This window comes from Eptesicus fuscus, chromosome 5 (genome assembly GCF_027574615.1).
Source record: "Eptesicus fuscus isolate TK198812 chromosome 5, DD_ASM_mEF_20220401, whole genome shotgun sequence".
NCBI classification, from domain to species: Eukaryota; Metazoa; Chordata; class Mammalia; order Chiroptera; family Vespertilionidae; genus Eptesicus; species Eptesicus fuscus.
This window is the reverse complement of record NC_072477.1, coordinates 63,906,817-63,930,890: the sequence shown is the minus strand read 5'-3', so window position 1 is coordinate 63,930,890 and position 24,074 is coordinate 63,906,817. Positions and strand designations below refer to the sequence as shown.

Below are 24,074 nucleotides of genomic sequence, written 5' to 3'. Positions count from 1 at the left end.
TATCCTCCTCAGACTATTCCAAAAAATTCGAGAGGAAAGCACACTTCCAAGCTATTTCTATGAAGCCAGCATTACCCTAATCCCAAAACAAGATAAAGACACCACAAAAAAGAGAACTACAGGCCAATATCCTTGATGAACATAAATGCTAAAATCAACAAAATTCTAGCAAATTGGATCCAGCATTACATTAGAAAGATCATACACCATGATCAAGTGGGATTTCTTCCAGGGATGCAAGGATGGTACAATATTCGCAAATCAGTAAATGTGATACATCGCATAAACAAATTGAGAGACAAAGATCACATAATTATATCAATCGATGCAGAAAAAGCATTTGACAAAAGCCAACACCCTTTTTTTTTAAATTTCTTTATTGATTAAGGTATCACATATTTGTCCTCATCCCCCCATTCCCATCCCATATCCCTCCCACACATGCCCCCACCCCCCTGTTGTCCTTAACCGCTGGTTAGGCTCATATGCTTGCACACAAGTCCTTTGGTTGATCTCTCCCCTTTACCCCCACCCTCCCCTACCCTCCGAGGCCCGACAGTCTGATCCATGCCTCCTTGTTTCTGGGTCTGTTCTTGTTCATCAGTCTATGTTGTTCATTATTTCCCCTAGATGAGTGAGATCATGTGCTATTAGAAATTTACTTACAAGAACCGAAAATGAGACAAGCAATAATGGTTATGGTGACAGGCAAATGAATCAGTCTGTAGTGAGTTTCTTTCTGGGCCAACAGTTCTTTTGAGACCCAATTTCAATGTCCAACAGTTCCTTATGTGTACATGTCAGCACTGACATTACAGTTCTGGATGGTGGACAACAAATGGTGGTAATGCAGGTCCGACTCTCTCTGGTTTGGTCCTGGGCAACCTGCAGTGATGCACAACTGCTAACTGCTAGTATGGGAAGGCCACATCAGCGTCTTCTGTCTCTGGACTGCTTCTCTTCTGTCTTCATGGCTGGAGTAGTCCTGTCGATTCCTCTCTGTTGCTGGAATCCACATGGTCTCGGAGTTGTTTTCTGAAAATATACAAACATATTCTCGACCAAAATTTAATAAAGGAATTTTTTCTATAAATTTGACTTGGGATCCTATTTCATTTTTTGCCCAAATGATTTTCCTCTGGCTTGTTTTGTCACCTTGTGTGTTTTTCACGGTTGTCTTGCTTTTAGCCTTACAATTAATTTTCTAAAGTATTAATTTTCTAGCTGTAATTTACTTACAGGATATTTTTCCTTACATGATATTCCTCTACTATCCCCTCCTTTTTTGATTTAAATGTTAGGAGGCTTTTGAAAATTTTATAATGTAGTCTTGATGGCTTTTAAATTTTAATTTTTTGCACTATAATATTACTGTTTTAGGTTCATTACATGGTGCACAATATTATCATGAGATGAAGTACCAATAAAAATTTTAGTTAACACTTTAGGAACACCTTTTTGTCCAGTACAATTAATTTTTCTAGAATATTCGCTTGTTTCAACTAGCCAATTTAAATTTGCCTGAAAACTTGACTATTATTTTACTGTCAAATTTATTACTCTAACAACAATCTTATTTTACCCTGTAAATGTTGGTGGAAGGGATTATTTGCCTTCTTGAGTAGGTCCTGAGCATTCCTAGTGGTAGGCTGGATTTAGATATCGTAAACCCACTTCCCCACACCATGGGTACAAGACAACTCAAACAATTCTTGTTGGAGTGAGAGGGCAGCTGCTGTCAGCCAAGTCTCTGTTGGTCACGTGGGTCCTGATCTGAGCTGGGCATGGGAAGCATGAAGCAGCCATGGGGGCAGGAGACCTCCCTCAGAAGGGGCTAGGGTTCAGGCCCCTGCAATGTTGGGGGGGTGAGGGTCTGTGCCCCACCTCTGTTGATCCCCAAATTCTCTCCTGATGGCCCCTCTGCGACTGTGCCTGTCTTAGGTTGTTCCTTCCTTGAGGAATCTTACCCGTCTCTGGCTAACCAGCCATCCTCCGGGGCCAAGCAGGGTGACGTGAGGTTCAGTTTTGTCTCCTTGGTAGCCTATGCCCCCATGGCCTCCATGCCCAGCACCTGCCTTGGGATCCCCTCGCCTGCTGGCGGGGCGCCAACACCCTTTCTTGATAAAAACTCTCAGCAGAGTGGGAATAGAAGGATCATACCTCAACATAATAAAAGCCTTATATGACAAACCTAAACCAACATCATACTCAGCGGGCAAAAACTAAACCCATTTCCCCTAAGGACAGGAACTAGACAAGGATGCCCACTTTCACCACTCCTGTTCGATATAGTACTGGAAATGTTAACCATAGCGATCAGACAAGAAGAAGAAATAAAAGGCACCCAATTTGGAAAAGAAGAAGTAAAACTGTTCTTATTCATAGATGACATGATATTGTATATAGCAGTGATGGGCAACCTTTTGAGCTTGGTGTGTCAAACTTCGCCAAAAAACTGAGCATAACTCGGGTAGTGTGTCACTTTGAGGATAAAACATTATTTCGCAAATGTTTCATCCTCGGCATGCGGCCGCCTCAGTGGCCACGTGTCATCAGAAATGGCTACGCGTGTCAGTGCTGACACGCGTGTCATAGGTTCACCATCACTGGTATATAGAAAACCCCAAAGACTCCATCTAAAAACTACTAGACTTAATAAATGAATTTGGCAATATAGCAGGATACAAAATCAACACCCAGAAATCTATGGCTTTTTTATATACCTATAATGAACTCACAGAAAGATAAATGAAAAAAACAATCCCATTTACCATTGCAACAAAAAATTTAAGATACCTAGGAATAAACTTAACTAAGGAGGTAAAAGACCTGTACCCGGAAAACTACAGAACATTGAAAAAAGATATAGAGGAAGACATAAACAAATGGAAGAACATACCCTGTTAATGGATTGGTAGAATTAACATCATTAAAATGTCCATACTACCCAAAGCAATCTATAGATTTAATGCAATCCCCATTAAAATACCAACAGCATATTTCACAGACCTAGAACAAACTCTCCAAAAATTCATATGGAATAAAACACACACACACACACACACACACACACACACAATAAAACACACACACACACACACACACACACAAACAAAACAAAACAAAACGAATAGCCGCAGCAATCCTGAGAAAGAAGACCAAAGTTGGAGGGATCGTAATACCAGATATCAAGCTATATTACAAAGCCACAGTTCTCAAAATTGCCTGGTACTGGCACAAGAACAGACATACAGACCAATGGAACAGAACAGAGAACCCAGAAATTGACCCAAACCATTATGCTCAATTAATATTTGACAAAGAAGGCAAGAGCATAAAATGGAGTCAAGACAGTCTCTTCAATAAATGGTGCTGGGAAAATTGGTCAGATACATGCAAACAAAATGAAACTAGATGACCAACTTACACCATACACAAAAATAAACTCAAAATGGATAAAGGACTTAAACGTAGGACGGGAAACCATAAAAATCTTAGAAGACTCCATAGGCAGCAAAATATCAGACATATGTTGTAGCAATATCTTTACCAATACAGCTCCTAGGGCAATGGAAACTAGGGAGAAAATGGGACTACATCAAAATAAAAAGCTTTTTCACAGCAAAAGAAACCATCAACAAAACAACAAGAAAGCCCACTGTATGGGAGAACATATTTGCAAATGTTATCACTGATAAAGGTTTAAACTCCAACATCTCTAGGCAACTTATACAATTTAATAAAAGGAAGATAAATGATCCAATAAAAAAATGGGCAATGGACCTAAATAGAATCTTTTTGAAAGAAGACAGAAGGAAGGCCAAGAGACACATGAAAACATGGTCAAAGTCACTTATTATTCGAGAGATGCAAATCAAAACGACAATGTGGTACCATCTCACACCTGTCAGAATGGCTATTATCAACAAATCAACAAACGACAAGTGTTGGCAAGGATGCGGAGAAAAAGGAACCCTCGTGCACTGCTGATGGGAATGCAGACTGGTGCAGCCACTGTGAAGAATAGTATGGAGTTTCCTCAAAAAACTAAAAATAGAACTCCCATTTGGCCTGGTAATCCCACTCCTAGGAATATGTCCTAAGAAATCAGAAACACCAGTCAGAAAGGATATATGCACCACTATGTTCATAGCAGCACAATTTACCATAGCTAAGATTTGGAAACAGCCTAAGTGCCCATCAACAGATGACTGGATCAAAAAACTATGGTACATCTACACAATGGAATATTATGCTGCTATAAAAAAGAAGGAACTTTTACCATTTGTAGCAGCATGGATGGAACTGGAGAGCATTATGCTAAGCAAAATAAGCCAGCTGGAGAAAGATAAATACCACATGATCTCACTCATATGTGGGATATAATGATCAACATAATCTGATGAACAAAAATGGATCCAGAGACAAGGTGGCACTGAGCAGACTGTCCAACCTCAGGGAGAAGGCAGGGGAAGGGGTGGGGGGGTGGGGGTGGGGGTTAGAGATCAACCAAAGGACTTGCATGCATGCATATTAGCATAACCAATGGACACAGACACTGGGGTGATGGGGGCTTGACCTCGGAGGTGGGAGTGGTGGGGGGGTTAATCGAGGAAAAAAGGAGACAGGTAATACTTTAAACAATAAAAAAAATCAACAGAAGAATAACATTGTGTGAAATTCAAATTTCAGCCTCTTAAAGTTGTGGAACACAGAGGAAAAAAAAGACTCAACCAATGAATGCATAAATAAGTGGAGCAACAAATGGATGTTTCCCTCCCTCCCTCCCTCCTTCCCTCTTTCCCTTCCTTTCTCTCTATAATCAATCAGTCAATTAATAAATACTTTTTTAAAAAACTCCCTTTAAAGAAAGTATGCTCTCTGAGCCAGAGGGGAGCTGGCTTATAAGGACAGAAGTCCCTGACCCTGGTCCCTGATGGTCCATCTTCATGCAAATGACGGCTCTGAATCCTCACAATTCGATTGGCCCAAAAGGTACTGTCCTGATTGGTCAGAATAGAGCGACTCTGATTGGATAGGGAAAGCCTCAATTCTATTGGTTGAAATAGGATTCCAGGACCCTTTTGTAAGCCCTGGCTCAAATGGCGGAAATACAGTGCAGGTAGGCAGTTTAGCTCAGGCTTCCTTGGAAGTGCAGTTTGTGTGAGGCCCTTGTGCAGAAATGGCTGCTAGGTTCTGATTTTTGTTATTGTTGTTGTTTTTTAAATTTGAGCCCACTTAGTCACCAGGAGCCCTTCTTGTAGATGTCTTTTTTCCTAGGGGTTCACAGGTGGTAATCTGTGGGGCAAAGGATTTGGAGGATAATGCCTTATGTTTTCAAATCTGGGACAGAGATTCTGGTTCACTTAAACTGAATTTATTGCAGAGAAAAGACATAAGCTAAACATGAGTTTAAAATCCAATCAATGCTAGTTTGCTTTGAGATCATATTAAGAGAGTACACTTAATTATCAAAGTTGGAATCTATACATATATTGATATAGATTAACTGTATCTATATTAATATGCATTCTATTATATTAATTATATCACATTAACTATATTAAGACTATTATATTAATTATATTATGAATATAATATAGCTGTACATTATTAATATTAAGAATTTGATTTTTTTGTATATAACACCTAAAAGAAAAAAAATCTGTTCTATATTCGTGTGACTATGTGGGTTTCATCTTATATGATATGTGAATTCCTACTTTCCCAGTTCTAAACATGGTGGTGGTATGTCTTTTTTTGGAAAAGTATACTCATTTTCTCTTTTATTTTGTAATAAATGAAGTCATTCAGTTATCTGGAATGACACAAGATCAAAACAAAATTGACTGGTTGCAAGCCAATCTGGTCTCTTTCACCCTGTGCCAATGCTGTTCTTAGAGCTGTGAACATTTACATCCAGGAACTACTAGTATCCTTTGCAGCATCCTCTGGCTACACTGTACCTTATAATCCCTGAGCCCGAGTTTCCTACCACATTTGTTGCCGAATTCTGCTCTTGTACCTACCACCACCAGAGTCCGATTACCCAAATTAGTACATAGCCATAGAGGCTCGTCATTGTGACCTCTAGTCAACTGTTAACCACAATTTCTCATATAAAACTATAGAAGAAGGTCTTACAAAAAATTGCAGATTTCCTGAAAGACAAGCATATTTGTAAATAGCCTCTTAGTGAGTCTTATAACTCCCCATGTTGACTATCAGATTCATGTTCAGATGAGTTGCCATACTAGGGATGTTAGAACAGGATTGAGATCATTTTGCTTATTCAGTAAATACAGGGTGTCCCCCAAAAATGTATATACATTTTAACAGCTGATAGCTCAATTGATGTTACTTTCTTTTCAGATTTAACCTATTGGAATTAATAATTATTCAGAGTGTGTATACATTTTTGGGGACTCCCTGTATTTCTCTCTGTGTTCAAAGAACTGTGCTAGGAGCTAAAACACAAAGATGAATAAAATGTGGGACCTTGTTTCATGAAGCTTTTGGTCTAGTGACAAAAGTACCATTCCAGCATTAAATAAAGATGCTATGAAAGCAACAAAGGGGGAAGCTATTGACTCCCTGGGGAGAGTTAGGAATGGCTTTGTAGAGAAGAGATGCTTGAGTTGGATCCAGTAGGAAGAGTAGGTATTTTCCCAAAGATGAGTATACAGTCCTGGCCAGTGTGCTCAGTGGTTAGAGTGTCAGCCTGCACACTGAAGGGTTCAATTCCCAATCAAGGGCATGTACCTAACTTGGAGGTTTGATCCCTAGCCCCGACCAGGGGTGCATATGGGAAGCAATCTCCCCCGCCCCCACCCCCCCTCTCTCTCTCACTTTCCCTTCTACAATCTCTAAAAATCAATGGAAAAAATATCCTCTGGTGATGATTAACAAAAAGAAAGAAAAAAGATGAATACACAGTTATAAGTAGAACACATCCAAATTCACAGGACTAAGAAATAGAAGCAAGGCACATTTGGTGACCTGTGGGTAGTTTGGAAATGAGGATGTGAAGTTTAACACACACAGTAAAATAATTTTGCAGAGAGGTAAGGGCCAGAATGCAGAAGTCATTGCATGCCATGTAGGGGAGTTTAAATATTCTGGACAGTGGTAAACCACCAAAAGGACTTAAGCTGGAATTTATAAGATTAAAATTGAGTTATAGAAAAATCTCCACTAACAATATAGAGTACCACTTGGTTGTAACATCTGGGCTGCTTAGAAAATTAAAATACCACATTTTAAAAGGTCAGAACTCAAAATCTGTCTCTTCAGTTGGGCTTTCCTCTCGCTGAAGCACTTCTCTGACATGGAATTACTTAAGCAAACACAATACCACTAATAAAGGGTAATGTCTTCGGGTTTCAGGGTCTGAGTTGAGAGTTGATTTCTCTTTGTTTGATTTCAGGATCACCATCCATCTCAGCAGGGGCAAGGTGGGTTACATGGAATCTATCTCAGGGCCTTCTGCACAGGTCTGGACTCTGTTTTGCAGCCTTATCGACAAGCACTGCTTGATTTGGAACAAGAGGTAAGAGAGGAGATATGGGAACAACGCCTCTGGGACAGAAGATTAGGGCATGTTTATGAATTTGAAATGCCTTTTGATATGGTCAGGTGGTCAGGAGTAAGCTATTTTCTACATGGCTGGGGAGTACAGTGTATTCTCCGTGATTGTCCAAGCCATGATCAAAGTGGCGTGCAGCTCATGGCAAAGGTTCCTGAGTAAGAAGAGCCCTAGCTTTGATTTTATTATCACCTGAAAATCAGAATTAATAATCTTCTATAAAGCATCAATTCTCAATAGCCTATAACTAACACTAAGCCCATTCTTAGATTTCATTCTAGTTTTCATAGGTCAAAGAGATTTGAGATATTTTGTATGGAGCTCTAATTACAGTGTTTCTTGTTGCAGTTCCTGGCTGACCCTCATCTCTCCATATCACATGTCAATTACTCCTTAGATCAGGTATGCTGCTCAAATAACAAAATGCCTTTGAATCTGTTGATATTGTTAAAATAATTCAACTTGTGAAATTTTTTGAGAACTTTTTAAAAAATATATTTTTTATTGATTTTTATTTTTTTTTTTTTTACAGAGAGGAAGGGAGAGGGATAGAGAGTTAGAAACATCGATGAGAGAGAAACATCGATTCAGCTGCCTCCTGCACACCCCCTACTGGGGATGTGCCCGAAACCAAGGTACATGCCCTTGACCGGAATCGAAACTAGGACCCTTCAGTCCACAGGCCGACGCTCTATCCACTGAGCCAAATCGGTTAGGGCTTTTGAGAACTTTTTTCCTTCTGGATTAAAATAGCCCAACATTTTATATTTTGTATGCTTTCCTAGATCAGAACTGCTTGAAATCAAGCTCCAAATTTAGTTAAAACTTAATGTCTGATATTAATGCTCTAAATTGACCTCAATATTAACAGTTTTGCTAGTCTCAGAAATAGAAATTGCTTCTATCTGCCATTCTCTTTCTATCTGCCACCAACCCCATATCAAGTTGCCTTAAGATATTGGATCTTGCCCTAGCCAGTTTGGCTCAGTGGATAGAGCATCAGCCTGGGGACTGAAAGGTCCCAGATTAGATTTCCTTAAATTGGTTGCAGGCTCAATCCCGGCCCTTGCTGGGGCGCATGCAGTAGGCAATCAATGTATCGATGTTTCTTTCTGTCTCTCCCCTCCCTTCCACTCTCTCTAAAAGTCAATGGAAAAATATCCTTGGGTGAGGATTAACAAAAATATAAAAAATAAAAAAGATATTGGATCCTGGCTGCTCTATGGTATTGCCATCTTTGTTAAGTGGGATTATTTAGAAACAAAAGCATTTCCTGAAGTAATTTTTTTCCTTGTATTTGATTATAAACCCGCCTAATTATTCTCTACTTTGCAGTTCCAACTCCTTTTTCCCTCTGTGATGGTTGTAGTCGAACAAATTAAAAGTCAAAAGGTGAGAACTATTCTTTTTCCTTTTGCTCCAGTAAGCACCAAGTAAATATTCTTAATTAATTTTGCCTTACATTCTTTTTTGAAGACTCTAGATTTTAGTAGTATGTATGTATGTATGTATGTATGTATGTAACAATATCTGCTTGGGTATTATGCTAAGTGTCAGGAATGCAAAAATAAAATATGATCTTACCCCTAAGTACCTTCTGGTCCAGACGTGGGGAAAATGTTAATAGACATACTCAAGAATGCTGTTGAATAAGAGAATAATGCTATGAATATTTGGAGGTGGGAGCTTTTTGCACTAAGGATTTAAAATTGTTGTTAAGGAGAAGCTAAAAGTTAATTCTTAGAAAAAAAGAAGGCAATAGTTTCTTGTTAGGGTGTTGGCAGTTTTATGAAAATTAGGCCATTGGGTAAAACCCACATGCTTATTACTTATTAAATAAGCCTATTCTTATCACAAGTTTTCATCAAGTGCACTGAAAAGTTAGGGTTCCCAATGTCAGGAGAATGTCTTTTTTAGGCAACATCAATAATTCTAAAGAGATTTCACATTAGAAGAATTTACAAATGGATTAAATGTGTTTATTTAGCTCATTCATGTTTTTAAGCTGTTATATTTGTGCCTTGTCTTATTAGGAGTGCTCACCTTGGTGAATATAACTAGTTAGCCAGTTAATTTGCCCAGTTTCTACTTCATTTTTTCACCTTGTGAGTACAGAAATTTATATTTTGCTGCATTCACTCTGTGCTAGCAAAGCCAGTAGGGGAGGTGCTCTTTGGTCTTTCAAAGCTGATTGCCCTCATCATATACCATCAAGCTTTTATTGTGCACTTGCTGTGTACCAGGCACTGTGCTAAGTACTTTACATACATTCAGTCCTCTAAGGGGTCAAATAGGTTAAGGAACTGTCTGGGGTCACACAGATGGTAGGAAATGGTAGAGCTGGACTATAAGCCCACATCTGTCTGACTCCAAAGATTATGACCTTCTGCACTCTACTAATCTATCTCCCAAATTGGAGGGCACCTTCTCAGTGCCTGGATTTAGTGTAAGGATTCCATGTCTAGCTGCACATTTCAGTTGACTTCCAGCTTCCATTGGCCACAGGAAGGAGAGTGGAAAATGAGCAGAGGGATTGCAGATGGGCGAACCTTCCTTCCTGCTAGGGGGGTGGTAGAGAAGCTAGTGTGCTATGGCTCTACCCAGTGAAAAATGGAGGTGGTCAAGAACATGGGCTGGAGGTGAGATGGGATGATTGCAGACAAGCAAAAGGGATCCTTTTAGAATGATGGAAATGTTATGAAAGTGGATTATGGTTATTGGTTGCACAATGCTCTAAATTTACTAAAAATTGTTGAATAGTATACTTAAAATGGGTGAATATTATGTTATGTAAATTATTCATCAATAAAGCAGTTTTGTTTTTTTAAGAGAAAGCCAGAGGGCATAGAAAGAGGGAGCAGATTTTTAGAAAAGTGTATACTTTATAAGTAGTATAAATTAGGCCTTAATCTGAAAGAGATTTCTTAACCTCTTTGCTTGGAATTTCAACTAAATGTTTCTGGTTTCTCTAGTGCAGTACTTCTCAAAATTCATTGTGCATTATAATCACCTGAAGCAAATTGTTAAAACCAGGTTGCTGGGCCCTACCCCAGAGAGTCTGATTCAGGAGGCCTGGAGTAGAGCCCAAGAATTTGCATTTCTTGTAAGTTCCTAGGCGATGCTGCTGCTCCTTGAGGTGCGGCCAAATGGAGAGGGGTAGGGAGGCTGTAAAATCCATACTTCGAGAATAACTATTATGATATTCTGATTTATAATAAGAAATACATATTTGGTCTTCATATTGTTTGTTGTGCCGTGCTCAGCACAGCCAGGGGGGAACCTGGGGGGACAGGGGGAGTGAAGGATTAAAGAAGACAGACAAGAGAATAAAGCTGGGGCTAGGTGGGACATTGCTCTTGGATGGAGAGACAGTGCCACAACCTGCAAGCTGAGTCTTTATTTTATAGCCAGATTCCACGAGGCAAAGTAAGGGCATGGTCAAGATATTTACAATGTTCTCCTGGGTTTCGAATCTACTCAATTATACCGTATTTTGCAGCGTATAAGATGACTGGGTGTATAGAAGATTTTCCTGGGTTAAAAAGTCATCTTATACGCCGGAAAATACAGTATGTACCTGAACTCTATCAAGCTTTGTTTTGGTAGCACTTGCTGCACCTCCCACAGCCTATATTACTTAGCCACGTGGGACCACAGGTTCAGACCATAAGGTAAAGCTTACAACTACAGCCTTTGGCTATAATTGTGCTGGGAGGGCTTTGCCCTCCAAGCTGGGACTTGCACGTGGCTTTGCCATGAGAGGACCATACCTTCTCATTAGTCCAAGGCTTGAACCTGTCCAAATGCTGTAGCCGCTCTCCACAGTTTGTGGCACAAAGCTCCTAAAACCCTTGAAATTTCCTAAGTGATAAAGGTGCCTTTTTTTTTTAATTTAATAAATCTTTATTGTCCATATTATTACAATTGTTTCACCTTTTTCCCCCCCATAGCTCCCCTCCACCCAGTTCCCACCCCACCCTCTGCCCTTACCTCCCCACCACTGTCCTCATCCATAGGTGTACGATTTTAGTCCAGTTTCTTCACGTACCCCCCTATACTCTTTTCCCCCTGAGAATTATCAATCCACTCCCATTCTATGCCCCTGATTCTATTATATTCACCAGTTTATTCTGTTCATCTGATTTTTAATTCACTTGATTTTTAGATTCACTTGTTGATAGATATGTATTTGTTGTTCATAATTTTATCTTTACTTTTTTCTTCTTCTTCCTCTTCTTAAAGAATACCATTCAGCATTTCATATAATACTGGTTTGGCGGTGATGAACTCCTTTAGCTTTTTCTTATCTGTGAAGCTCTTTATCTGACCTTCAATTCTGAATGATAGCTTTGCTGGGTAGAGTAATCTTGGTTGTAGGATCTTGCTATTCATCACTTTGAATATTTCTTGCCACTCCCGTCTGGCCTGCATAGTTTCTGTTGAGAAATCAGCTGACAATCGTATGGGTGCTCCCTTGTAGGTAATTAACTGTTTTTCTCTTGCTGCTTTTAAGATTCTCTCTTTGTCTTTTGCTCTTGGCATTTTAATTATGATGTGTCTTGGTGTGGTCCTGTTTGGATTCCTTTTGTTTGGGGTTCTGTGCGCTTCCTGAACTTGTAAGCCTATTTCTTTCACCAGGTGGGGGAAGTTTTCAGTCATTATTTCTTCAAATAGGTTTTCAGTATCTTCCTCTCTCTCTTCTTCTGGCACCCACATTATTCTGATGTTGGTACACTTGAAGTTGTCCCAGAGGCTTCTTACACTATCTTCAACTTTTTGGATTCTTTTTGCTTTTTGCTTTTCCAGTTGGGTGTTTTTTGCTTCTTTGTATTTCAAACCTTTGACTTGATTCTTGCGTTCCTCTAGTCTGCTGTTGGGTCTCTGTGTAATATTTTTTATTTCAGTCAGTGTATGTTTAATTTCTAGTTGGTCCTTTTTCATATCCTTGAGGGTCTCATTAAATTTATTGGCCTTTTCTAGGAAATTCTTGAAAAACCTTATAACCGTGGTTTTGAACTCTATATCCAGTCGTTTGTTTTCCTCTATTTCTTTCGTTTGTGATCTGTTTCTTTGTCTCTGCATTTTCGCTGCTTCCCTGAGTTGGTAGGGTGGCTTTGTGTGCTATGTGTCCTATATGGACCAGTGGGTCGGCCTCCCAGTTACCTGAGGTGGACACTCTTGGTGCACCCCTTTGTGGACTGTGTGTACAGCTTTGTTGTAGTTAAGTCTTGATTGTTGTTGGTGTCACTGGGAGGCCAATTGGCTGTGAGGACCCGCTGTGTCTATAATGGAAGAACTCCTGCGCTAGAGACACGCTTATGGGGTAGGACTTGGTTCAGTGGGGCTTTGGTGCTCACTGAGTCTGCCTCTTGAATGTGTCACTTATGGATGTGAGTAGTTGAAATCTGGTGTCGTCTCACACCGACCACTAGATACCCTAGTTTCTGGATCTCCAATGGGGTGCAGGTCAGCTACTGTCTGAGGCCACCCAACAGGAGCTACAGTGAGAACTACAGTTTTCTCCTCTTTGCTTGGGATTTGGAGGTTTTGGAGCTGTCTGACCGGAGCTGCAGTTTGTTAGGTTAAGCTGCAATAGGGTAGGCCATTTATATGCAAAAGCCACTGCATGGAGCTTGGGTGGGTTTGTAGATTGTGCGGGGCAGAGTCTCAGGGCGTCACTAGGCTAGGGTGTGACAAACAGTGATGGTTGCCAGTCAGCCTTCTCTGCATTTCTGTGTTTCCAAGTCCCCGCGTCCCGCGCCCCAGCGCAGTAAACAATGATTGCTGGGCGCACCTCTGCAAGAAAGTCACCCTCACTTTCCTACCCGATGGCCAACAGTCCAGCTTCTCCCCAGAGGAGTTTGGGTCCCCAGCGTCTCCCCATAAACTGGATTTCAGAGTGATCGGGAGCTTGTCTCCCTTCGGGTTGAAAAAAAGGAGCACACCCAGTCGCCCACCACCAGCCCGATTCTCGCGCCTCCGTACCTCAGCTTTTCAGCGCTTGTGCACGTCTCAATGCCCTTTTCTCTTTCCTTCTAGTTGTAGAACTTCCACTCAGCCAGCTTTCCCGTGGTTCTGGGTGATAGATGTTTTGTCTTTTAGTTGTAGTTTTGAAATTGTTGTGCGAGGCAGCAGCTTAGGTGTTTACCTATGCCGCCATCTTGGTTTCTCCTAAAGGTGTCTTGATATTCATAAGAAACCCCTATCAACCTCACCTGAGTTGTTGTTTTAAATTGTATATTTTTTTAATCCTCACCTGAGGAGATTTTTTTCTATTGATTTCTAGAGAAAGTAGAAGGGAGGAAGGGGGAGGAGAGAAAGAGAGAGAGAGAGAGAAACTTTGGTGTGAGAGAGACACATTGATTGGCTGCCTCCTGCACATGCCCCTACCAGGGCCTGGGAAACTGCAACCAAGGTACACGCCCTTGACCAGAAATTGACCCTTTGGTCTTCAGACCAACACTCTAACCATTGAGCAAAGGTTGGTTGTTTTTGTGGGTTTTTAAAAAATATTAATAAACTAGAGGGCCAGTGCACGAAATTCATGCACGGGGAGGGGGGGGGGAGTGTCCCTCAGCCTGGCCTGTACACTCTCCAACAGGATCCCTCTCGCAATGCAATCCAGAACCACTGGCTCCTAACGACTCCCTGCCTGTCTGATGCCCCTAACTGCTCCCCTGCCAGCCTGATGGCCCTAACTGCTCTCCCCTGCTGGCCTGATCCCTCTAACTGCTCTCCCCTCCTGGCCTGATCGCCCTAACTGCCTATCTGCTCTCCCCTCCTGGCCTGATCCCCCTAACTGCCTATCTGCTCTCCTCTCCTGGCCTGATCCCCCTAACTGCCTATCTGCACTCCCCTCCTGGCCTGATCGCCCTAACTGCCTATCTGCGCTCCCCTCCTGGCCTGATCCCCCTAACTGCCTATCTGCGCTCCTCTCCTGGCCTGATCCCCCTAACTGCCTATCTGCCACCTTTTCCCTTCTCCCTTCTCACAGGGTGCTGACATTCTCCCTTTTCCTGCAGCGCAGGCCTCCTCACCTTCTCCCTGCTGCCTTCTCCCACAGCACCCGCCTTCTCACCATCTCCCGCGGCACCGCCTTCTCCCTTCTGCCTTCTCCCTTCTGCCTTCTCCCGTGGCCTGCTGATCAGTCAGTCGTTACTGTGACGGTGTCCTGGCTAATTTGCATATTACCCTATTATAAGTATAGATTACCCTATTATGAGTATAGATTGATTGGGATGTCATTGGTCAACATGAACATATAGGTTTCAGGGTGGGTTTCTAAGTTATAAGATCTGTATATTGCACTGTGTGCCCACCACCCAAAGTCAAACTTCTCCTTTCACCTTATATTAGATCCCCTTCTTTCCCCACCCTCTCCCCTCTAGCAACCACCACACTGCTGTTTGTGTTCATGAGTTTCACTTTTATATCCCACATATGAATGAAATCACATGGTTCTTAGCTTTTTCTGATTAACTTATTTCACTTAGCATAATGTTCTCAAGGTCCATCCATGTTGTTGCAAATGGCACTATGTCATCCTTTCTTATGGCTGAAGAGTATTCCATGTGTATATGTACCACATCTTCTTTATCCAGTCCTCTATTTCAGGGCACTTGGGTTGTTTCCATGTCTTGGCCACTGTAAATAATGCTGTGGTGAAAATAGGGGTGCATATATCTTTGCAAATACATGATTTCGAGTTTTTCGGGTATGCACCCAGGAGAGGGGATTGCTGGGTCATATGGTAGCTCTATTTTTAATTTTTTGAGGAATCGCCAGACTGCTTTCCATAGTGGTTGTACCAGTCTACAATCCCACCAGCAGTGAATGAGGGTTCTCTTTTTTCCACAACCTCTCCAACACTTGTTTTTGCTTGTCTTGTTGATAATGGCCACTCGAACAGGCTCACCTGCGTTGTTAATGAGGTGACTTTTGCACAGCACTTAAGGATACGGGCTGGTTGCCAGGGGAACCAACCATGTGATTAGAGAGTTGGAACTTTCAGTCCCACACCCAACCTTTGGGGAGTGGGGGCGAGGAGAGCCTGGAAATTGAGCTCAGTCACCTGTGCCTGATGATTTAATCAATGGTGCCTGTGTGATGAAGCCTCCATAAAAACCCAAAAGGACAGGATTCTGAGACCGTCCAGGTTGGTGAAGCAGAACGATTCCACGTGCCACCATGCAGGGCCCAAACTCCCTGGGGACAGACACTCCTTTGTTTGGAACCTCATCCTATGTATCTCCATCTGGCTATTGACTCATATCCTATCTAATAATAGACAAATATGCAAATTGACCATACCTCCGACACACCCACAAGCCACACCCACAAGCCACGCCCACCATCCAATCAGAGCGAGCATGCAAATTAACCCAAACCAAGATGGCTACAGCCACAGAGAGCAAGGTTTTCCTAGGTAACAGAGGAAGCCAAGCTTTCCGCCTGCCCTTGCCAGGCCTAAGCCTCCACTCAAGCTACAAAGTTTCAATTATAGAAGGTAAACAAATTCAAACAAATAGCGGCAGAATGGAGCTTGAGAGAGCAGGCCAGGGTTGCCGCCAGCAACAGGGGAAGCAAAGCTTTCTGCACACCCTGGCCGGGCCCACCCACTTAAGGCAACAAAGTTTCAATTATAACCCCAACACAAATGGCTGCGGGCCTCGGAGGGAGCCCCAGGCTTGGCTCTGCTCCAGGCTACAAAGTTTCAATTGTAGAAGGAAAATAAATTCCAGATACCAGGGCCTCCGCTTGGGTTACCAGGGGGCATGGCCCGCCTGCAAACCACCACAGGCCCCTCGCTCAGGCCACCCCACGCCCCAAGGGAACCCCCCACCTGATCCGGGATGCCCTTCAGGGCAAACCAGCTGGCCCCCACCCCTGTACCAGGCATCTATCCTATCTAATAAAAGAGTAATATGCAGATTGATCATCACTGCAACACACAATATGGCTGCCCCCATATGGTCAAAGATCCTGCCCCCATGTGGACACAAGATGGCCACCACAAGATGGCCAGCAGGAGAGGGCAGTTGGGAGGCACCCGGCCTGCAAGGGAGGGCAGTTGAGAAGGACCAGGCCTGCAAGGGAGGGCAGTTGGAGGTTATCAACCCTGCAGGAGAGGGCAGTTAGGGGTAACCAGGCCGGCAGAGGAGGGAAGTTGGGGGCAAACAGGCTGGCAGCAGAGTGGTTAGGGGGTGATCAGGCTGGCAGGCAGAAGCGGTTAGGGGCAATCAGGGAGGCAGGCAGGCAAGCAGTTGGGATCCAGCAGTCCTGGATTGTGAGAGGATGTCTGACTGCCCGTTTAGGCGGGATCGGGCCTAAACGGGCAGTCAGACATCCCTTGAGGGGTCCCATATTGGAGAGGGTACAGGCTGGGCTGAGGGACAACCCCCCTCCGTGCACGAATTTCGTGCACCGGGCCTCTAGTCCTTTCATATCCTTGGTAAAAAGGATATGACTAGCTGGTATTTTTCACATCAAGGTCCTTTCATATCCTGTAATCTAGTGAATAACTGGGTTTCCTGAGCTCTGTGAGGCACTCTAGCAGATTCATTGAGCCCAAGGAGAGGGGGTCATGGGAACTTCTGATGTATAGCCAGTTAAAAGCACAGCAACAACCTGGGCTTGTGATGGGCTTCTGAAATGGAGGGTGGTCTTATGGGACTGAGCCCTTAATCTGTGGAGTCTAATGCCATCTCAGGGTAGAGTCAGAATAAAGTAAAAATGTAGGACACCCCAGCTGGTGTCTGAGAATTGCTTGGTGGTGTGGGGAAAACCCCACACACATTGGAATTGTAGTCAGAATCTAACTATACCTGGATCTTATGATCAAAGTTATCCCCATTCTCTACTCGATTATACCCTCTGGATTGAATATAGAATATGAGTTTGTGCTGCATGAACTGCTGAAATGGAATCCAGATTGAAAAGGCTGTGTTTTCCACAGATTCATGGTTGTCAGATCCTGGAAACAGTATACAAACACAGCTGTGGAGGTTTGCCTCCTGTTCGAAGTGCACTAGAAAAGTAAGTCATGGTTCAGTTGGGGATTGGGGGCAGGGGTGGGTGGTCAAGTGACTTGACCGCATGGGTTTTATTTTCAGGTCTTCTCAGGTTTCCCTCTGCAGAAAGGTATGACCAGGATATGACTAGCTGACCAGGATAGAAAAGACCCATGAGCAGAGGAGCCCATGTAATCCTTTTGATGGCTCAGAAATTGCAAAAAGATGGTTATAAAGTGTTGAGTATCAAAACTAGATGTCCTTGAGGCAACCCTTTTAATTTTTAGACCTCATCATCCTGGGAGAATTTCCATTACATGTGCTGGATGATGCCTAGCTATGTCTAAATGTGTGTATTTTGAGTAGCTGGTATTTTTCACATCGAGGTCCTTAAAAATGTTTATACTTTGTAATCCCATAATATCACTTTTAGGAATTTTATTCTAAGAAATGTATTCAAAAGAAAATAACCATATGCACAAACATTATTCATTGCAATGTTGTGTACCATATCAAGAAATTAGAAAATTACCAGCAGCAGAGGAAAGCTAAAGATATATTCTCTTGATAGACTATAATGCCATCAACACTATACATACTATAAAAACACATAAAAATATTTTTTATAACACTAATTGAAAAAAAGGATGCAAAAGTATGTCTTATGATTACAACCATATTAAATGTACATGGAGTTTCAAGAAAGACTGCTCATTTGACTCATATCCTATTCCCCTCTTCTTCCTCATTTCTTAAAAAGAGGGTATGGAAAAAAGAGGGTGTGGCATTGATCGAAAAATTGGAAATCAATGATCTCTGAGGTGCCTCCCAATTCTTAATCTCCACTTTAACCACTACACAAGTAAGTCCTCAGAAGAGCAGGAAAATTTCCAGAATATGTTTTAGGGACTTAATTCTCTATTACTGTGCCTTTTTTCCCTAATAAAAGAAATTAATTTTGATTGTAGAAAATATAGACATGCAGAGAGAAGAAATAAAAGTCACCTGTTTTTGTAGTCCCTTGAGACACCCAATTCAACTTTTGGTGTATATCCTCTCTAGTTTATTTCTGTATAAACATACTGTATAGTTTTATGCATTGAATATAAAATCTTATGTAGATAACTAGAGGCCTGGTACACAAAATTCATGCATGGGTAGGGTGCCCTAGGCCTGGCTGGCGATCAGGGCCGACCAGCGGGGCGATCGGGGCCCCTGCTGGCACCAGCCTGGCGCCACCCACTTGCCGGCCCCGCCCCCCACCGCCACTGCCAGTCGCCTCCCTCTGCGGGGCGACCGGTGGGGCAGTCAGGGGGGTCCCCACTGGCACCCACCTTGGCCAGCCTGGCGCTGCCTGCTCACAGGCCCCGGCTCGAGCTGGGGGAAGCTCCTGCGTTGAGTGTCTGCCCCCTGGTGGTCAGTGCGCGTCATAGCAACCGGTCGTTCTGCCAGTCGTTCCGCCGGTCGGTCAATTTGCAAATTAGGCTTTTATATAGGATATGATGTATATATGTTATATATTTGCAGGGACCAAATTTTACAGACTACAGAGTGCAATGTGCAAAATTTAAATGCCTTTCCATTTAATTTTTTAAAGAGTTATTCCATTCAGTTCGCATACTACAAATAGCAGACTCAATCTTTTTTAGTTTCTTTTTCTTCCCAGGTTATTTTGAAAATTTTCAAATCTACAAAAATGTTGAGAGAACTGGACAATAAACACCAGTATACCCTTTAATTTCACTAGTTAACATTTTGCCACATTTGATTTATTTTTTTTTCTTTCTCCGTTTATATAAACTGTGAAATATATATGTAAATTTATATATTTATATATAAACACCCATATGCATACCATAATTTTTTGCTGAGTGATTTGAAAGTGGTCACAAATATAATAACAGTTAACCCCTTAATGTCAGCTTGTATCCTTTTAAAATAAAGGGGGGGGGGGTTCTTATATGACCTCAATACCATATTATACCCAAGAAAGGTAACATTAATTCAACAATATGCTATCCAAACTATATCTGAATTTCTTCAGTTGCCCTCCCATAATTCTTTATAGCTGTTCTTTTTTTGAATCCAGGATCCAACCAGTGTTCACATATTGCATTTGGTTGTCATGTCTTTTTAGTCTCCTTTGCTTTTTTGCTTTTGCTTTTTTTAAATCTTTGATGACTGGCATTTTAAGAGTTCTCACCAGTTGTCTTGAAGAATGTTCCACCGTCTGGATTTTTCTGATTATTTCTTCATGTTTCCATTTGGGTTAAAACAAATTTTTGCAAGAATACTACATGGGTCATATTATTTCCTGTTGCATCATATCATAAGGCACAGAAAATAAGTTTGTCCCATTACTGGTGTTGTAAAGTTTGATCATTTGGTTTAAGTGTTTTCCACCAGATCTCTCCATTTCAGAGGGACATTTTCCCCTTTGTAATTAATATGTTATCTGGTGGTGATCCTTTGAGACCATGTAAACATCCCATTCTCCAACAACCTTTCTGCATTTTGTTGGATCATACTTGTTCAGGTATACCTGCCTGTCACATATTGAATCTACTCTCCCTATGTGATTCCAACAAAAATAAAACAAATTTAATACTATGTTAGCCGAAGAGAGACTCCCCTAAGTCCACTTAATTTTAACAGTAATATCAGTGTTAAAACTTAATTTACACAAAAGGAGGAAAGAAAATGTGTTTCTCCTAAAAGACTATCAGAGCAGTCACTGAACATTTCAGACTTCAGTAGGTAGGCCACAAGTTTGGAAATTTAATCAGTCCAGCCACAAACATTTAAATTAAAAATACCACAATTATTTTTAGCTTACTTTGTCATTTCCCTGTGACTCATCAACCTCTCAGGCCTCTGTTAATCCTGAGCAGTTTAAAGCAGACCCTCTGTGCCATTATGGGGCTTCGTGTTCTTCTAAGTAGACTTCTAAGGGTCTTGCTTTTCTCCCAACTCAGAATCCTGGCCGTGTGTCATGGGGTCATGTATAAGCAGCTCTCAGCCTGGATGCTACATGGACTCCTCTTGGACCAGCATGAAGAGTTCTTTATCAAACAAGGTCCGTCTTCTGGTAATGTCACTGCCCAGCCAGAAGAGGATGAGGAGGATCTGGGTATTGGGGGACTGACAGGAAAACAACTGAGAGAACTCCAGGACTTGGTGAGAACATAGCAAGAAGCCCAGCATACTCCTGCCAGGAATCAGAAAAGACTACAGCTAAATGTCCTTTTGGTGACCCTGCTCCAAGTTCATAGCCTGGGCACCTTCCATAAATTCTTTAGATATAAACACTTGTCTTTATCTTTTTTTTTTTTTCATACTTAAATGTAATACCTAACTTAATGTGAGACTACAAGACAGGAAATATATTTGTGAGATTCTTTTTGTTTCCCCTTTTCCCAGTATATGCTTTTAAGAGATTAATAATAAGTCTTGTCTCCTAAAGTAGTTTTGTAGCTACCCTGTAATATTTATATTTTTTAAATATATTTTTATTGATTTCAGAGAGAGAGGGAGATAGAAACATCAGTGATGAGAGAGAATCACTGGTCAGCTGCCTCCTGCACACCCCCTCCTGGGGATTGAGCCCGCAACCTGGGCATGTGCCCTCACCAGGAATCAAACCGTTATCCCCTGGTTCATAGGTCGACAACCACTGAGCCACACCGGCTGGGCTACCCTGCAGTATTTAAATGCAGTTTGGAGTTTTGATTAAACTCCCCAAAGTCCTCTCTTGTCCTTATTCATCCATCCATTCATTTATTCTGTTACAACATTTAATTAAATGAGTGTTGTGTGCCAGGCACTGTTCTAGGTGCCACAACTACATAGACAAATTATAAGTAGTAGTCCATGTCCTTAAAGAGCTTATAGTTTAGTGGAAGATATAAGTAAACAGTAACATTACAGTGTAGTAAGTATTATGGAAAGAGTAAGCACGGGTATCCGAACATGGTATTGGAGTAACTAGAGAAGTCTTTTCAGTGAAATATATGGGTAATTTGCAAAGAATTTGAGAGGAGAGGTCAAGAAACGCTCCAGGCATGTGAGTCAATATTCTAGGGAAGGATGTGTGTAAAGTACAGAGCCCATGAAGGAAGTGGCTCATTTGGGGAGCCATTAGTAATTCGATTGAAATGGTCAAGTAAAGACTGAAGCATCTTGTAAGGACAGTGGAGGGGATGGGGGAAGTGGCAATCAGTGAAGCTGTTGAGTTAAGCAGAGGTAAGATCATGAAAGCCCTTGTAAACAGTGGGAAGGAATTTGAACTTGAACCTGAAAATAGCTGGGAGCCAGTGAAGAATTTTAGGCAAGATATTAGCACCATTGGACTTTATGATATATCACTCTGGATACTGTGTGGGGAATCTTTGTGTGTTTTTTTAGTCAAGATTCACTGTAGGTACATTAGAAGAATGTGGGGGACACTGAGGTGAAAATAATAATGGCCTAAACCAAGGGTATTAACAGTAAATATGGAGATATAAAGAGGCTTGAGAGAGACTTAGGAAGTGGAATAAGTCGGCCTTAGTGATTGAGTGGATATGCACCCAGAGGAAGAATCAAGGATGATTCAGCAGCTAGGCGAGCAGTGATGATAAGACATGTATATTGCTAGTATTGAAGGAAAGAATATGGATCTAATTTTGGACATGTTGAGTTTGAGGTACTTGTAGGAAATGTCCAGTGGGCTGAGGCTGGAGCTCATGAGAGCAATCTAGTTTAAAGGTGACGATTTAGGCATCATCAGCATTAGAAATATTTAATCTGGGGTCCACGTGGAACTTCAGGAGGTTCTGTGAAATGTATGTCTGTATATTTGTCTGGAAACTTTTATAATTGTAGAGAGTCCTGTGATGTAAAAAGACTTAAAATACCTGTTACGATGAAAAGTTCAGCCACAGAAGATGGGATTGTCGATGCAGAGGATGGAGAGTGAAAGGAAAAGGAATAGTGCCAGGAGGAACACCAGCACGAAGCCCAAAACACCGAGGGCAAACGGCAGAGATCAAAGTCAGGACAGTCGACAGGGGGAAGGTTAGGGAGAGGTGGGGGAGATAAGAGATCAACTGAAAGACTTGTATGCATGCATATAAGCATAACCAATGGACACAAAACTCTGGTGGGTGAGGGCATATATGGGTGTGGGGTGGGGGGGGACAATGGTAAGATATGTACACATATAATACCTAAATAAAAAAAACTGGAAAAAAAATAAATAAAATAAAATAAAAAAGCAAAAAAAAAAAAAAAAGTCAGGACAGTCGAGTCCCTTGGAACTAGATAAGATCAGGGCCAAACCTAAAGCACGTCAGGAATGGGGGGTGGGTATCTGGGCCTTTCTGGGCTGTCAGTGGTTCTCAAGCTTCACTGTGCACCAGAATCACCTCGAGAGCTTGGTGAAACAGATCGCTGGGCCTTGTTGCCCAAGTTTCCTGTAGATCTGGGAAGGGGCTTGAAAATTTGCATTTCTAACAAGCTCCCGTGTGAAGCTGCTGCTGCTGGTCCAGGAGCCACACTTTGAGAACCACGTGGCTGAATGACCTGGGGCTGGAGTAAAGAGCTGGCAGAGCAGACATGTACACAAGATAATAAACTCATAGACGTGTAGACTTGGGTAAAGATCAGTTATTCCACGGCACAAGTAGAGAAACTGAGTTCCAGATCTGCACAAGTAGTAAAGGCAGAGTGAGGACAAAAATCCTAATATTAAAAAAACACTGGTCGGGCCAGTGTGGCTCAGTGGTTGAGTGTTGACCCCTGAACCAGGAGGTCACAGATCCCTGGTCAGGACACATGCCCGGGTTGTGGGCTAGATCCCAGTAGAGGGCGTGCAAGAGGCAGCCGGTCAATGATTCTCTCCCATCATTGATGTTTCTATTTCTCCCTCTCCCTTCCTCTCTCTGATATTAAAAAACATATTACAAAAACAACAACAAAACACTGTTATTTCTACCATCTCTTCTGCTTCCTGAAAATGGAATACATCTTTCGAACACTAGATGCAACTTCAGATTTAAAGTCCCTGCTCTATTTATAGAAAATGTCTATCACGTGTTGGGATGCTTTCTTGTTTTCCCTTTCTTCATGCATCATCTCTGATGTGGATTACTTCCTTGACCAGCGCCTGATAGAGGAAGAGAACATGCTGGCGCCATCTCTAAAGCAGTTTTCCCTGCGAGTGGAGCTTCTGCCATCCTACATCCCGGTGAGGGCTGCTGAAAAAATCCTGTTTGTTGGAGAATCTGTCCAGATGTTTGAGAATCAAAATGTCAACCTGACTAGAAAAGGTAAGAATATCCTTGCACAATGTACCCTATCCTCAAAGGCCCTTCTTGATATTGCGCGAACCCCAAGTTCCCCTGGTCATAGTGAGTGGTGAGTAATGTTTATGTACTGACATTTCAGCACAACCGTAACGGCCCGCTCGCGAGCAGGTGAAGGAGCTGGGCCAGCAGGAT

General features: G+C 42.0%; 1 protein-coding gene across 1 annotated transcript in view; it reads left to right on the top strand.

The window, feature by feature from the left end:
• The window catches only part of TUBGCP4 (tubulin gamma complex associated protein 4), a 50,698-nt gene that overhangs the window by 10,689 nt on the left and 15,935 nt on the right, over window positions 1-24,074 (top strand). Inside the window, exons 3-8 of the mRNA XM_054716296.1 lie at window positions 7,427-7,549; window positions 7,934-7,987; window positions 8,921-8,977; window positions 17,541-17,620; window positions 20,571-20,772; window positions 23,738-23,903. Coding sequence (XP_054572271.1) covers window positions 7,427-7,549; window positions 7,934-7,987; window positions 8,921-8,977; window positions 17,541-17,620; window positions 20,571-20,772; window positions 23,738-23,903 — 682 coding nt within the window. The remainder of the gene's footprint in view (window positions 1-7,426; window positions 7,550-7,933; window positions 7,988-8,920; window positions 8,978-17,540; window positions 17,621-20,570; window positions 20,773-23,737; window positions 23,904-24,074) is intronic.